Source organism: Dictyostelium discoideum (genome assembly GCF_000004695.1).
Source record: "Dictyostelium discoideum AX4 chromosome 2 chromosome, whole genome shotgun sequence".
Taxonomy (NCBI): Eukaryota; Evosea; class Eumycetozoa; order Dictyosteliales; family Dictyosteliaceae; genus Dictyostelium; species Dictyostelium discoideum.
The window spans coordinates 3,065,675-3,081,413 of NC_007088.5; the positions used below are offsets into that span (position 1 = coordinate 3,065,675).

The 15,739-nt window shown below is 21.4% G+C and overlaps 6 protein-coding genes across 6 annotated transcripts; 4 read left to right on the plus strand and 2 right to left on the minus strand.

Annotated features, from left to right (window-relative positions):
• Positions 1-416: 416 nt before the first annotated feature.
• On the plus strand, positions 417-1,738 carry carA-2 (G-protein-coupled receptor; the record flags this gene model as incomplete). Its single annotated transcript, XM_639556.1, has 2 exons — positions 417-717; positions 861-1,738. 2 exons carry the CDS (start codon positions 417-419, stop codon positions 1,736-1,738), a joined length of 1,179 nt encoding a protein of 392 aa, XP_644648.1.
• Positions 1,739-2,619: 881 nt separating this feature from the next.
• mip1-2 (MEK1 interacting protein 1) lies at positions 2,620-4,350 on the plus strand (the record flags this gene model as incomplete). The annotated part of the gene is made up of 2 exons (XM_639557.1): positions 2,620-3,278; positions 3,351-4,350. The coding sequence occupies 2 exons, from the start codon at positions 2,620-2,622 to the stop codon at positions 4,348-4,350; spliced, it is 1,659 nt and encodes a 552-aa protein (XP_644649.1).
• Positions 4,351-4,998: 648 nt separating this feature from the next.
• DDB_G0273537 (hypothetical protein) lies at positions 4,999-6,666 on the plus strand (the record flags this gene model as incomplete). The annotated part of the gene is made up of 5 exons (XM_639558.1): positions 4,999-5,096; positions 5,213-5,330; positions 5,670-5,747; positions 5,897-6,229; positions 6,406-6,666. 5 exons carry the CDS (start codon positions 4,999-5,001, stop codon positions 6,664-6,666), a joined length of 888 nt encoding a protein of 295 aa, XP_644650.1.
• A 237-nt stretch (positions 6,667-6,903) lies between these two features.
• Positions 6,904-10,891, minus strand: DDB_G0273539 (hypothetical protein; the record flags this gene model as incomplete). Its single annotated transcript, XM_639559.1, has 7 exons — positions 6,904-7,114; positions 7,237-7,349; positions 7,427-7,632; positions 7,735-9,057; positions 9,288-9,852; positions 10,129-10,484; positions 10,642-10,891. 7 exons carry the CDS (start codon positions 10,889-10,891, stop codon positions 6,904-6,906), a joined length of 3,024 nt encoding a protein of 1,007 aa, XP_644651.1.
• A 997-nt stretch (positions 10,892-11,888) lies between these two features.
• DDB_G0273541 (hypothetical protein) lies at positions 11,889-12,346 on the plus strand (the record flags this gene model as incomplete). Its single annotated transcript, XM_639560.1, has 3 exons — positions 11,889-11,984; positions 12,249-12,255; positions 12,306-12,346. 3 exons carry the CDS (start codon positions 11,889-11,891, stop codon positions 12,344-12,346), a joined length of 144 nt encoding a protein of 47 aa, XP_644652.1.
• Positions 12,347-12,418: 72 nt separating this feature from the next.
• On the minus strand, positions 12,419-14,654 carry DDB_G0273543 (hypothetical protein; the record flags this gene model as incomplete). The annotated part of the gene is made up of 3 exons (XM_639561.1): positions 12,419-13,676; positions 13,775-14,284; positions 14,398-14,654. 3 exons carry the CDS (start codon positions 14,652-14,654, stop codon positions 12,419-12,421), a joined length of 2,025 nt encoding a protein of 674 aa, XP_644653.1.
• Between the last annotated feature and the right edge of the window lie 1,085 nt (positions 14,655-15,739).

Consider the following 15,739-nt stretch of genomic DNA (forward strand, 5'->3'; position numbering starts at 1 on the left):
ATAAAAACTTTTGTAGATTATCCAATTTTTTTTTATTTTTTTTTCAATCAATCGAGATTGAAAGGTGATTAATCAATTAAAATAAAAAAAAATTGAAAAAAATAAAATAAAATTTTTTTTTCAATCACAATTTACAAAATATTAATCTATTTTTTTTTTTTTATTTTTATTTTCTTTATTTTATATTATATTATTTTTTTTTTTTTCTTATTTTTTTTTTTACACATATTTTTTATTATTATTTTTTTTTTTCCTCTCTTTTCTTTTATTTTCAAATAATTATAGAACGCTAAATTTAAAAAAATAATTTGTATTAATACAATAAAAAAAAAAAAAAAAAAATTATTTAAAATACAATCACATACATAAACTATCTAGATTTTTCACACATATATATATATAAATAAAAAAATAAAATGGGTCTTTTAGATGGAAATCCAGCCAATGAAACATCATTGGTTTTATTATTATTTGCCGATTTTTCTTCAATGTTGGGTTGTATGGCAGTGTTGATTGGTTTTTGGAGATTAAAACTTTTGCGTAATCATGTTACAAAAGTAATTGCATGTTTTTGTGCTACCTCCTTTTGTAAAGATTTTCCTTCAACAATTTTAACTTTAACAAATACAGCTGTCAATGGTGGTTTCCCTTGTTATTTATATGCAATTGTAATTACATATGGTAGTTTTGCATGTTGGTTGTGGACTTTATGTCTTGGTAAGTTTAAATTTTTTTAAAAAAAAAAAAAAAAAAAAAAAAAAAAAATCTAAAAAAAGATTTGATCAGATTATTTGAAAATGTGCTAATTTTTTTTTTTTTTTTTTTTTTTTTTTTTTTCTCTTAAAAATTTTTTTTTTTAGCAATTAGTATTTATATGTTAATTGTAAAAAGAGAACCAGAACCAGAAAGATTTGAAAAATATTATTATTTATTATGTTGGGGTTTACCATTAATTTCAACAATTGTTATGTTGGCAAAAAATACAGTACAATTTGTTGGTAATTGGTGTTGGATTGGTGTAAGTTTCACTGGATATAGATTTGGGTTATTCTATGGTCCATTCTTATTTATTTGGGCAATTTCAGCAGTATTGGTTGGTTTAACATCACGTTATACCTATGTTGTTATTCATAATGGTGTTAGTGATAATAAAGAGAAACATTTAACATACCAATTCAAATTGATCAACTATATCATAGTTTTCCTTGTTTGTTGGGTATTTGCAGTTGTTAATCGTATTGTAAATGGTTTAAATATGTTTCCACCAGCACTCAATATTCTCCACACCTATTTGAGTGTATCCCATGGTTTTTGGGCATCTGTCACATTTATCTATAATAATCCATTAATGTGGCGTTATTTTGGTGCAAAGATTTTAACAGTTTTCACATTCTTTGGTTACTTTACTGATGTACAAAAGAAATTGGAAAAGAATAAAAACAATAACAATCCATCACCATATAGTTCAAGTCGTGGTACTTCTGGTAAAACTATGGGTGGTCATCCAACTGGTGATGATGTGCAATGTAGTTCCGATATGGAGCAATGTTCTTTGGAAAGACATCCAAATATGGTAAATAATCAACAAAATCTAAATAATAATTATGGTTTACAACAAAATTATAATGATGAAGGTTCATCTTCATCTTCTTTATCATCATCTGATGAAGAAAAACAGACTGTTGAAATGCAAAATATTCAAATTTCCACTTCAACAAATGGTCAAGGAAATAATTGATTATAAAAAAAAAAAGAAAAAAAAAAAAAAAATTAAAAAACCAAGTATATATATTTAATTATTTGTAAAAATTTAAAAAACAAATTAATTCACGATGTGATTTTTTTCCCTAAACTTCTGTACAATATAAATTTATTTAAAAAAAAAAAAAAAAAAAAAAAAAAAAAAAAAGAAAAAAAAAAAAAAAAAAAAAAAAAAAAGAAAAACCCATGTACTATTATAATTACCAATTTATAAAATTAATAATAATAATTATTATTAATATAATAAATAAATAAATAAAAAAAATAAAAAAACAAAAAAATTTTAAAAAAAAATACAATTTCCATATTTTAATTTTCTGTCTTTTTTTTTTTTTTGTAATAAATTGTGGCTTTTAAAAGCCGGGCTATGTTTTTGTTAATTAAAAATTTTGTGGTTGGACTAAACTTTATTTATGGTTTTTTTTTTTTTTTTTTTATAATCAAAAAAACTTTCAAAATATTGGAAATGAACCAAGTTGGTTATTTTATTGTTTTTTTTTTTTTCTTTCTTCCAACAATGCTTGGAATAAATCGAACTACTATTTATGGGTCAGAAAAAAAAATAAAAAAAAATAAAAATAAAAAAAAAAAAAATTAAATAAAAATAAAAATAAATACAAAAAAAATTTTTTTAAAATAATTTTTTTTTTTTTTTTTTTTTTTTTTTTTCTCATATTTTTTCAAACTTGAATTTTTCAAAGAGATATTTCAAAAGATAAAAATTAAAAAAAAATATACACAATAAATGTTTCACACCTTCAAATTATAAAAACCAAGTTTACAAGTTATACAGAATTAAAGATATCATCTAATATTAAAAGTATATATTAAATAATAATAAAATAATATTATTATAAAATGGACAGCCAAACATCACAAGATATACCCGAAATTTTAAATGATATATTTGAATTGATGGATAGGCAGATAGATGAAGAAAATAAGCAACAAAAAGATGATAAAAATAAAACAATTGCTCATGGTACCTCTCAATTAGTTCAACATGAAAACCCACAAGAGGATTTCGCATTTGGTGTGAAGAACCCAATACAACAAAATGAAGAGGAGAAAAAAAATGAAGAGGAGAAACAAAATGAAGAGGTGAAACAAAATGAAGAGGAGAAACAAAATGAAGAGGTGAAGCAAAATGTAGAGGAGAAACAAGAAAATAGAGAAAATGAACAACATAATGAAGAAAATGAACAACAAAATGGAGAACAAAATAAAGAAGAGGAACAACAATCACAACAATCACAACAATCACAACAATCACAACAATCACAACAAATAGACCTTAATATCAAAAAAGAGGGTGAAAAACAGAATCAACGCCAATCAAGTAGACAGGTAGTTATTATAGATTTGAGTGATGATGATGAAGATGATGAAGATGATGATGGTGAAAATGATAATGATAAACCCACACCTATTTCAAATACTGAAACTACTGAAACTTCCACAACTACCACTACCACCACCACAAATGTAAATAACCAAAACAACAATCAAGATAAAGAGTAAGTTATAATATACACCACGGTTTTTGTTGACATTGATTTATTAATTTTTTTTTTTTTTTTATATGACAGAGTTGTGGATCTTACTCTTTCTCCACCACAATCACCAGTTTTAGTACTGACAGCAACACGTTTAGCTAATAATAATAATAATCATAATAATGATAGAAATAATAATAGTAATAATAATAGTAATAATAGATTCCTTAATAGACAAGCGAATGACTTTACTTTTTTTAGAAATAATAGTTTCTTTAATTCTAGAACACAACATCAGCCACCACCACCACCATCTCAACAACAATTTCCAATAGTATTAAACATTTTTAATAATCATAGTGGTAGTGCTGTAGGAAATGGCCCTATTGGTAATAATGGTAATGGTGGTAATAGTTTAAAAAAGAGAAAACATTATCATAATTTTGATACCGACGATGACGATGATGATGATGATGATGATGATGATGATGAAGACGATGATGATGAAGACGATGATGATGATGATGTTCACTTTGATCGTAGAAATCAATTCCCAATTAGTCCAGAGGATCTTTTTGATGAAAATATTGACATTAGTTTTGGGTTTGGTGGTAGGGACCGCAATAGTGACTCAAGCGACGACTCATTTTTTAGACCAACAAATCGTCAATCTTTGGTTGGCACAAATCGTTCAGCTGTCAGAAATAACAATAATAGCAATAACAACAACACTACTGCAACAGCATCCATCCAAACAACTAAACCAGAGGTAATTCATATACTCGAAAAACAAGGTAACTCATCATTATCCTCGATATCTGAAAATTCAGAACTTTGGAAACTTCAAAAAGAAATGGAAAAAGAAAATGAATCAAAGAAAGCAATTGATACGCAATCCAATGGCGGTGATAAAAAATCAAAAAATTTGGAATGTCCAATTTGTTTTGAAGATACAAAGCCATATGTCTCAACTCTTTGTGGGCATATATTTTGCTCTGATTGTATCGTCAATGCCTTAAAAAAGAAAAAAAGCTGTCCGGTCTGCAATGCAAAATTGCATGGAAAAAAACCTTATCATCCTATTTATATTTAATAATCTAGCTCAATATTATCATTCTGTACATTTAAACTAAATAATAATTATTTTTTAAAAAATAATAATAATAATAATAAAATAATAACCAAATAAAAGTCAATAGTAAAACAAAAGGTGCTATTACTAATTTTTCAAACAAATCTTTTTTTTTATTTTTTTTTTTTTTTATTTTTTTTTTTTTTTTTATTAAAAATCTTTTCTATTTAAAAACCAAAATTAATTTAATTTTTTTTTTTTAATTTCCTGGTTAAAAATAACCAGGCCAAAAAATGAAAATAATTTTTAAAATTTTAATTTTGGTTTTTTTTCATTTGACTATTTTTATTTCTTTTTTTCTTTTTTTTTTTTTTTTTTTTAATCAAAACACAAAGTCCCAGTATAAAACAAAAAAAAGGAAAAAAAAAAAAAAATAAAAAAATAAAAAAAATAAAAACAATTAATCAATTTTTTTCGTTTTTCACAATATATTATCTTTTTTTTTAAAAAAAAAAAAAAAAAAAAAAAAAAAAAAAAAAAATTTCTTTTTTTTCAAATTTTTTTTTTATTTTCAAAATTTTTCAATTTATTTTTCTCAGCACACAACCAGTCACTTTAAACTACTTTAAAATTATATATATATATTTTTTTTTAATTAAAAAATAAAAAATGAATAAAGGAGCAATTATTTTCCTTTTATTAAATATTGTTTTAGGTGCTGTTTTATCATCATATGTTCCAATTTTAGGTTGGAGTTCAAAGGATAAGTAAGTACTTACTTATAACTTTTTTCTTTTTTTTTTTTTTTTTTTTTTTTTTTTCTCTCTCTTTTATTTATTTTTTTTTTTTTTCTTTTCTAATTGTTATTTTTTAAAAATTTTAGTGTATTCCCAAGCAATTCAGTAAACAAATATACTCAAGAACACTTTAAAACACTTATTCAATCAATCATTAATGAAAACAGCGTTGAAACTCTTACAATTTTTGTAGAACCAAAAGTAGTATATATACAATCCAAATATATATATTTTATATATATAATAATAAATAAAAATCACAACCCACCTTCATTAATTTTGATTTTAATAATAATTTCCAAAAATAATAATAATAATAATAATAATAATAATAATAATAATAATAATAATAATAATAATAATAATAATAATAATAATAATAATAATAATAATAATAATAATAATAATAATAATAATAATAATAATAATATAATTTATTTTAAAATAATAGTAATAATTAATCAATCAATCAACTTCTTTATTCATACATTGATAACTCTTTGGTTTAAGATTACTAATTATAATTATTTTATATTTAAATAGCTTCGTTCAGATCAACTCTCAACCGTTTTTGATTCATATTCATCAAATAGTAATGGTGGTTTATTTAAAAATTTAAAGGTAAAATAATTATCATAAAATAGATTAGTGGAAACATTTAATATTATTTTTAATTCTGTCATTTGATCAATGACAAAGGATTATCAATGATAAATGTTTAACATATCAATATTCTTTAACCTTTAATATTAATATTATTTATTATTTAGAATTCAGTTGAAGAATCAAAATCACACATTTTCGTTCCATCATCAGAAGTTGGAGTTTTAAATATTGTATCACAATTAAAAGGTATCAAAGGATCAGTTTTTGTTGCCAAAGAATCTGACACCCAATTTGAAATTGAAGGTGCCCAAAATATTTTATTATCAGAAGCCTCAAAAATTCAACCAACCTTATCAAACAAAGTTGTTGATATCGTAGTTGTTTTACTCGCTCAAAATCAAGACTCAACCATCAAACAATTCCAATCTGTTGTTGAAAAATCATCATTCGTTTCTTTCTTTACTGCTGCTTCTGCTCATGAATTTGATGTTCAAGCTGTAAGTTTTTTTTTTTTTTTTTTTTTTTTTTTTTTTTTTTTTTTTTTTTTTTTTTTTTTTTTTTTTCTCTTCTTTCTTCTCTCTCTATCTCCTGATTGTGAGATTAGGTAAACTTTATATCTGAAATATTACTAACATTGTAAATAACATCTTTATTTTTTTTTTTAAAAAAATAGACTTTCAACAAACAAGTTGAACAATCATTTTTACAAGATGGTTCATCATCATTAAATTCAGCCAGCCAACAAGGTAGTGGATCAAGTAGTTCAGGATCAAATGAACCAACTAAACAACATTTCACTTATGTTACTGGTCCAGTCCTTTCTGCTTATTTGATTATCTCAATCTTATTAGCCATTTTATTCACTGGTATTTGTTGTATTTCTGATCTCCAAGTTCCAGATAGATACGAAGCACCAAAGAGCAAAGTACTTTAAAAAAAAAAAAATAATAAAAAATTAATACCAAATAATTTATAAAACAAATAAAATATGACATATAATAAAAAATAAAAAATAAACAAAAAAAAAAAAAAAAAAAAGATTAATAAAAAAAAAAAAAAAGATAATAAAAAAAAATCAAACTAAAAAAGTTATAAATAACTTTACTTTTTTTTTTTATTTAAACATAAATAAAAAAAAGAAAAATAGAATTTATAATTATTAAAATTATAATTATTTATTTAAAAAATTACAAAGTTCAGGTGCTTGGTTTTTTAACCAATTCATATTGTATTGAATACTTGATATAGCATTTGCCAACGAAGAGGCTGGGATTGGATGAGCATCTGTGAAAAATTGTTTAATTTGATCAATTTTTGCTTGGGAATCCATTGATGATGCAAAATAGGTTACATATTTACCAATATCACCTGGTGTTGAATTCCTATTTATTATTTTTATAAAAATAAACTTATTAGAAACCAAATAAAATCTTGGAAAAATATTATAAAAAATAATAAAAATAATAATAATAATAATTAAAATAATAATAATAATAATAATTACTCTGAAATGAAATTAAAATTATCTAATAAAAAGTTCCAAGCTAATTCTCTTGCAAATGGTGAATATGACATTTCCAAGAAAACCATATAAAAGTCTTGACTTTTAATTTTACCCTAATTTAAATTATAAAGGATTAGCAAAAAAAAAAAAAAAAAATTAAAAAATTAAAATTAAAAATTAAAATAATTACATCTAAAAGCATTTTTAAAGTATTTCTAATTAATTGTGGATTCTTTGGATTGGAAATTGCTTTCAAAGCATCGATTCTTTCATTGATTGCATTTGTATTTTCAAATCTATTAACTACCCATTCATATTCTTCAATATCACCATTTTGTATAATTGATGAGAATAATGGAGCTCTAATTGATGGATCAATATTTTCTGGTGTATCAACTGTAGTTATTTAATTTTTATAAAAAAAAAAAAACAATTATTATTAGAAAAAAGATTCTATTAGAAAATAAAAAATAAAAAAATAAAAAAATTTATAATTACTATTATCTAAATAAATTTGATTAAGATGAATTCTTAAAGAAGTAATTGATAAGGAGTTTACTTTTGAAAAGGCAGATTTTCTTAATTCCAATTGATTATAGGAGAGTTCATCATCCGAAGTAATATTAAGTTTGATGAGTGGTAATAAGCCTTTATTGAAAATGTATTGAGCTTTTTTAATGTATTGAATATAACATGGAACAACGGTTTCTAAACGATTGTGAACAAATGAAAGGAAACTTAGGATATCTTTCCAAACTACGAAATTTGGTTCAACAGAGACGGTGGTATAGTAAAAAGTTTTCAAAGCTACAGAAGTTGGAATTGCACCAATCTTTGAGAATGCATAGAGATCATCAGCAAAAGAAATTCTTTGTAGAGTTGTGAAATGTTCAGTGGCATTCTCATTGAGTCTATTTACAATCTTATCAAAGATTGAGCTATCATAGAGGGTACGATAGAAACCAGTGGCATCAGAGTTTGCAAATATAAAACTATCCTTTGCTGGGGTACCACAAGCTTGATCACTCCAACCCTTATATTGAATGGATTTATTGGAGATGTAAAGGTCATCAGTGTTTTCACAATTGTCAATGACTTTAATTGGCATCCACCAAATAGAGTTTGCATTGAAATCACTTGGACGAGTTGTATTTGGTTGAGTGAATTTAGATTGAGTGATACGATATGAATTGTTACCGATTGAATCGATTTTAATTTGTGGAAAACCTGGATAAGTTGTCCATTGATTCATAATGTCAGGTATTACCATAATTGGGTCACGTGCAATCGAGTCATACAACATTTCCCAAAGATCATTGGTTTCAGCATTTCCATAGGCATACTTTTTCAAATAGTTTCTAATACCATCACGAAAAGCATTCTCTTTAACTCTATCAATCATTGCCTCCAACATCAATAGAATTGAAGAACCTTTATCATAGGTTACACTATCGAATGAAGCCATAATATCCAATGGATCAGTGTAATTATTTGAGATTGTATGAGTGAATGGTGAAGCATCAATATCTAGACCAGGTTGTTTTGAACTATATTGAAAGATCTCTTCACTATCGAATTCATCAATCAATACCTTTTGCATACACTTGTAGGACATAAAAGTTGCAAAACCTTCATTTAACCAAAGATCATTCCACCATTTCATTGTGACCAAATCACCAAACCATTGATGAGCAATCTCATGTGAAACCACTTCTGCCACTCTTTGTTTATTCTCTTGATCTGAAGTTTTATTACTATATAGTAGATCGGATTCTCTAAATGTCATTAAACCAAAATTCTCCATTGCACCCGCAGCGAAATCTTCCCAAGTAGTATAAAAGAGTATTTTCATAATAATAATAATAATAATAATAATAATAATAATAATAATAATAATAATAATAATAATAATAATAATAATAATAATAATAATAATAATAATAATAATAATAATAATAATAATAATAATAATAATAATAATAAAAAAAAAAAAGAAAAAATTAGTATTTGAATATTGGAAAAAATAAAATAAAATAAAATAGAAAATTTACCAGGTATAGCTACAAGATCCATCTTTGGTAATGGATAAAGAATATCAAAATAATCTTCAAAGAATACAAATGATTTCTTTGCCATATCCAATGAAAAATCAACGGTATCCATTAAATGATCGGCGGCCCAAACTGTCAATGGAACAGAGGTTGCACCTTCTTTACCTCTACGGTCAATGAAATCGGATTTACTACTAAATTGATGAACTACAATACAAACCAAATAACTACTCATCTTTGGGGTAGTATCGAATCGAGTGGTTGTTTTATGGGCTACCTTATTATCTTCCACTAAATAGGCTGGCATATTTGAGAGTGCTTTATAATTATTTGGATGTGTAATCCAAATTGTCCAATTGGCTTTCAATGATGGTTCATCAAAACATGGAAATGATAATCTTGCATCAACTGGTTCAAATTGTGTTACTGCTAAATACTTTGATTCACTATGATTACTTGGATTCTTATATGATGATAAATATAATCCTCTTAATGTACTCGTACCTTCTGAATCAACTAATGATCCATTATAACTAATATATAAATTAAAAATACTTCCATTTTTCTATATATATAAAAATATAAATATATTATTTAATTATTAAATTATTAAATTATTAAATTATTTTTTAATAATAAAGTAATTATTAGTTAATAAATTAAATCTAAATTTTTTTAAAAAAAAAAAAAAAAAAAAAAAAAAAAAAACTGGAAAATTGAAAAAAAAAAAAAAAAATCAAAAATTTAAAATTAAATCCAAGTTTTGAAAAAAAAAAAAAAAAAAAAAAAAAAAAAAAAAAAAAAGAAAAAAAGAAATTGAAAAAATTTTTAAATAACATACATCTAAAAACTTTTTCAAATCCTTAAAAAATAAGATGTAATAGCTATTTTCGGGACTATAGACTTTATTTGTTGGAGTGATAGATGACTCCAAATCGAAATCGGTACTATTGACCGGTTTTGAACTATTATATTTTGGTACTGATACTAAGTGAATACTATTTAATGATAATGTGCTTTCATCTGCATGAATCACAATAAAATCATTTTTATCGCTTGTAATATTCAATGTTGAAACAATTGTACCATTGAAATTAAATTTTGGTTCCATTCTAATATCGACATGTGTAAAATAATGAATTGGTATAACATTACCTGGTAATTTAATATTTGAATATATAATTTGCTCTGAAATAACTTAAAATTTAAAAATTAAATTCAAAATATAAATATAAAAATAAATAAATGTAATTTTTAAAAATCATAATAATAATAATATTTAAAAATCATATGATTAGTAAATTTTTTTTTTTTTTTTTTAAATATTATTTGTTATTTTTTTTTTTTTTTTTACCTTTTGTGGCTAATGATGCAGTAATTGTAAATATAATAAAGAAAGAACAAAATGCAATGATAAGTAGTGATTTTTTAAAATTAGTTTCAGTTAAATATTCAAATAGTCTTTTGAATGTAGATTTATTTTGAGTTGATTGGAATTCTGATTTTTTTCTTGGTCTAATATCATCACCATCAATTTCAAATTCTTCATCATTTTCGTCAATCTCTTCCATATCCTTAAGTTGGATGTGTTTAATATTTCTCATTTCTTTTCGTATATATATATGGGGATATACACGCGTGTTTTTTTAAATTTATTTAATATATACTTTTTTGTTTTTGTTTTTTTTTTTTTTTTTTTTTTTTTAATTATAAAAGTTATTATATTAAAAGTAAAATTATTATGACCAATAAATAAATTATCTTTTTATTATAATATAAAATTATAATAATAATTTAACTACGCACCACTTCTTCTCCTTCTTTTTCTATTTATATCCTTTATTTCCCTCTACTTTATCTTTTGTTAATGTAATATTACAATTATAATAAATATTGCGAAATGTATTGTTTAATTGATTTCTTTTTCTTCTTTTTTTTTTTTTTTTTTTTTTTTTTTTTCCTTTTTAATTTGTGCAAAAGTAAAATGTGCGTTTTTTTTTTTTTTTTTTTTTTTTAATTTTTTATTTTCTATTTTAAATTAAAATTATAATTAATATTTAAAAAAACATTAAAAAAAAAAAAAATTTGTTAAACAAAAAATTTATATTGCAGAGGAGAGAATATGAAAGAGGTGAATTTTATACAAAAAAAAAAATACCAAAAAAATAAAAAAAAAATAAAAAAAATTAAAAAAAAAAAAAAAAAAAAAAAAATTTTATTTGCAAATAAAAAAAATAATGGAAAAAAAAATAAGATAATGTGGGAAAGTCATTTCGAAAATGAAAAATGAAAAATTTAAAAAAAATAAAAAGGAAATTAAAAAAAGAAAAGGTAAAACAACTGGCTTATTTAGATATTCTGGGTGGGTTATATCAAATTAATAACCACACACATACACACACGCACTAGGTTCATAAAAAATAAAATAAAATAAAAAAAAAATAAAATAAATTAAATAAAAATGGTAATACATGCACCATTTTGTATCTTTAAAAAAATATTAAATAATTGTTAATTATATATAATTTATCTTATTTACAAAAAACTTACAATTGCTTTTATTGGTATTACCGTCTTCACCTTTTTAATAAAAAAAAGAAAATGAAAAAAGGAAAAAAAAAACAAAAAAAAAAAAAAAAAAAAACTCAATCAGATTTATCTATCGCAATTGATAGAGATGGAAATAAAGATTACATGGTTTAGTTTTTATATTTTATTTTATTGTGGGATAAGTGGTTAATGGTGCTATATTTATATTAATAATCATTGATTTCAAATAAATCAAAAAGTTAATAAATATTATAATTTTTATTAAAAAATTTTTAAATCTAATGGTGGTTATAATTGGTTGTAAAATAAATAAATAAAAAAATAAATAAATTTTTTTTTTTTTTTTTTTTTTTCTCCAAACCTTAATTTTATTCTTTTATGACTTTTTATTTATTTTTTTATTTATTTGAGTACTATAGTTAAAAGATTATTTTAATTTTTTTTTTTTTTTTTTTTTTTTTAAAAAAGAAATAAAAATAATATATTTGTTTTATTCTTTAAACAAATAAATAAATTAAAAAAAATTTTCCAACCACTTTTTTTTCTTTTGTTTAAGATTAAATTTTAGATTTATTCAAAAATCATTCTTTATTGAAAAGTCTTTTACGATTACTAACCTTTTGTGGTGTTTTTGATATTGGTAAAAAAGTGTCAAAATCAATTTGATTATTATTACCATTTTTATTATTATTATCATTATTATTATTATTATCATTAATATTTTTTAAATTATTATTATTATTATTATTTTTATTTTTATTATTATCACCATTATCACCATTATCACCATTATTATTATTATTATTATTATTATCATTTTTATTATTAATAATTTGATTATTATTATTATTATTAGTATTATTATTAATAATTTGATTATTATTTTTTTTATAATTTAATAAATAATTTTTATAATTTATTAATAATTGATCTTTTAAATTTGGTAATTCAGTGATAATTGTACCAATTAAAGATTCAATTTGATTATCCCACCAAAATGGAATTTCAATGATTGTGATATTATTATTCTTACAAATTAATCTTTTTTCATTATCACGATTTTGATATATTGTAGAATCACCAAAACGTGGAACATCCATATAATGTTGTTTACCTTGATATTCAAATGCTAATGATAATTGAGGTATAAAAAAATCTAAATGAAATGAATGATTACTTAATTGTTGATATTTTAAATTTGGATGTCTATAATCTTCAAATATTTCAATATTATTATTATCATTATTATTATTATTATTATTATTATTATTATTTTGAATAAATAAATGATTTAAATAAATTGATAATAAACGTTGTGATGATTTTTTACCAGGTTGTGAATAAATATGATAATCCCATTTCTCTTCTGGATATAAAATCTCTAAACAATTAAATAATCCACCATGTTTTTTAACAAGTTGTGATCCACCAATATATTGAATTTGTGAATTTGAAACTCTATACCAATCTTTAATATCTAAAATATTATAATATTCTCCTGCAAATTTAAAAAATTCTCTTAAAGTTTTTAATTCATCTTTAATTTCTTCAATTTTATTATTTTTATTATTATCATTATTATTATCAACATTATTTTTATTATCATTTAATATTGGTAAATTATTAAATTTCCAAACTTTCCAATCATAATCATCTTTAAAAACTTCTATAATCACTTTTGCTGGTGATCCATTATATAATAATAATAAAGATGATCCATTATTTTTAACAAAATCATTTTTACCAATACCATACCAATGGTTATATTCTGTGAATCCTATTTGTTTACCTAACCATTGTAAATATTGTTTTTGATTTTCAATTGGTTTCCAAAAATTTCTAATAAATAATAAAAAATAATAATAAAAAAATTAATAAATAATTAATAAATTAATAAATAATTAATTAATAATAAATTAATAATAAATAAGGTATACCTTGGAGCTGATGTAAATAACCAAGGTTTAAAATTATAATTTGGATAATAACTACAAAGAAAACCATAAATTGAATCATTAAATTGTGCAATTATTGGACGACCTTTAAATTTTATAAAATCATTTTTTTGAACTTTATACCATTGTTTAAGATATTCATTATCAGTTTCATTTTCATCACTATATCGAAACCTATCAAATTTACGATGAGTTTGATCGAATTTCATATCAGTTGTAAAAGATTGAATAAAAGAATCAATATTATCTTGATTTAACCAAAAATATTTATTCCTATCAATTGATTTTACCAATTTAACTCTATCCCATTCTTCTTTAGGGTATGCAAATTTTAACATCTCATAAAATGAATATTCAAAATTATCTCTAAATATTTGTTGTAATTTTAAAATTGGTTTACTAATTTCACTATTTTTAAGTTCTTTATTCTCTGAAAATATTTTTGTAATATTAACATTATACCAATCATTTAATTCTATAATATTTAATTCCCTTTATTATTAAAAGTAAAAAAAAATAAAAAAAAAAAAATAAAAAGAAAAAAGAAAAAAGAAAATTATTAATATTATTTTCTAAAAAAAAATAATAAATAAATAAATAAAAACCTTTGAACAGAAAATATTGTTTCTTTAATTTCATCTTCAGTATTTTTAATTATTATTTTATTATTATTATTTGGGGTTAAATTGGTGGGGGTATTTTCAGTTGTTAATATTGTTTCATTGGTATTATTATTATTAATAGTAGTAAAAAAATGTTTTTTGTTGAAATTAAAATGTATGGGATGTGGTTGTTTTTGGAATGATGGTATTAAAAGCGTTTTTGGAAGTTTTCGAAAATTATTATATACTAATCGTATCATATTATCTTATTATACTAATTTAGATAGGTGTGATATTTGATCATAATAATAAAAAAAAAAATAAAAAAAAAAATAAAAAAAAAAATAAAATAAAAATTGTAAAAACTAACGAAATTTTAGAAATTTGTTTTTTTTTTTTATTTATTTTTTTAACCACCCGACAAAACACCACAACCAAATGAAATGAAATAAAATAAAATTAAACAAAAAATAAAAAATTGTTTTTTAAATTTTATGGGAAACAATCCTTTTTTAATACACCCATAATATCAATATGGGATGAAATTTTTAAAATCTTAGATATGTGAATTTGTACTAAAATATTTTATTGTAAAAACCAATTTTTTTTTTTTTATTTTGGGAAATTTTTTCAAATGCATTACACAAACCCATACAATTTTCAAGATGTAGATCTGCTTAATACTGTAAAAAAAAAAAAAAAAAAAAAAAAAAAAAAAAAAAAAATTATTATAATAATAATAAAATGATAATAAAATAATAAAATAATAAAAATTAATAAAATTTTACCTTAACAATATTTATCCCTCAAATTATTATAATTATTATTTTTTTTTTTTACATTTAGATTTTTAAGTAAAATTTTTAAGAATTCACAAAAAATAAAAATAAAAATAAAAATAAAAATAAAAATAAAAAAAATAAAAAGAGATATAGAAAAAAAGAATATATTGTTAAAAACTTATTCAGAGGTTTATTTCCTCATAGAAGAAAAATATTTGGTTAAAATTTTATTGTTATTTTATTGTAGTGAGACAATAGCAATAAAATTTATTTTTTATTTTTTATTTTTTATAAAAAAAAAAAAAAAAAAAAAAAAAAAAAAAAAAAAAAAAAAAAAAAAAAAAACTATATATGATATATGTGATATGTTACACACATAAATATAAATAAAAAAATTGACAATCATATCTACAAATGGGAATAATTATTTTATAATATTATAAATAGTGTGAGTGTGTTATATAGTGGTTAATAAATGGTGTTTAATAACACCAAAAACAAAAACAACAATAAAAAATTAATATTACTAATAATAATACTCCCATTGAATAAATTTATAAATT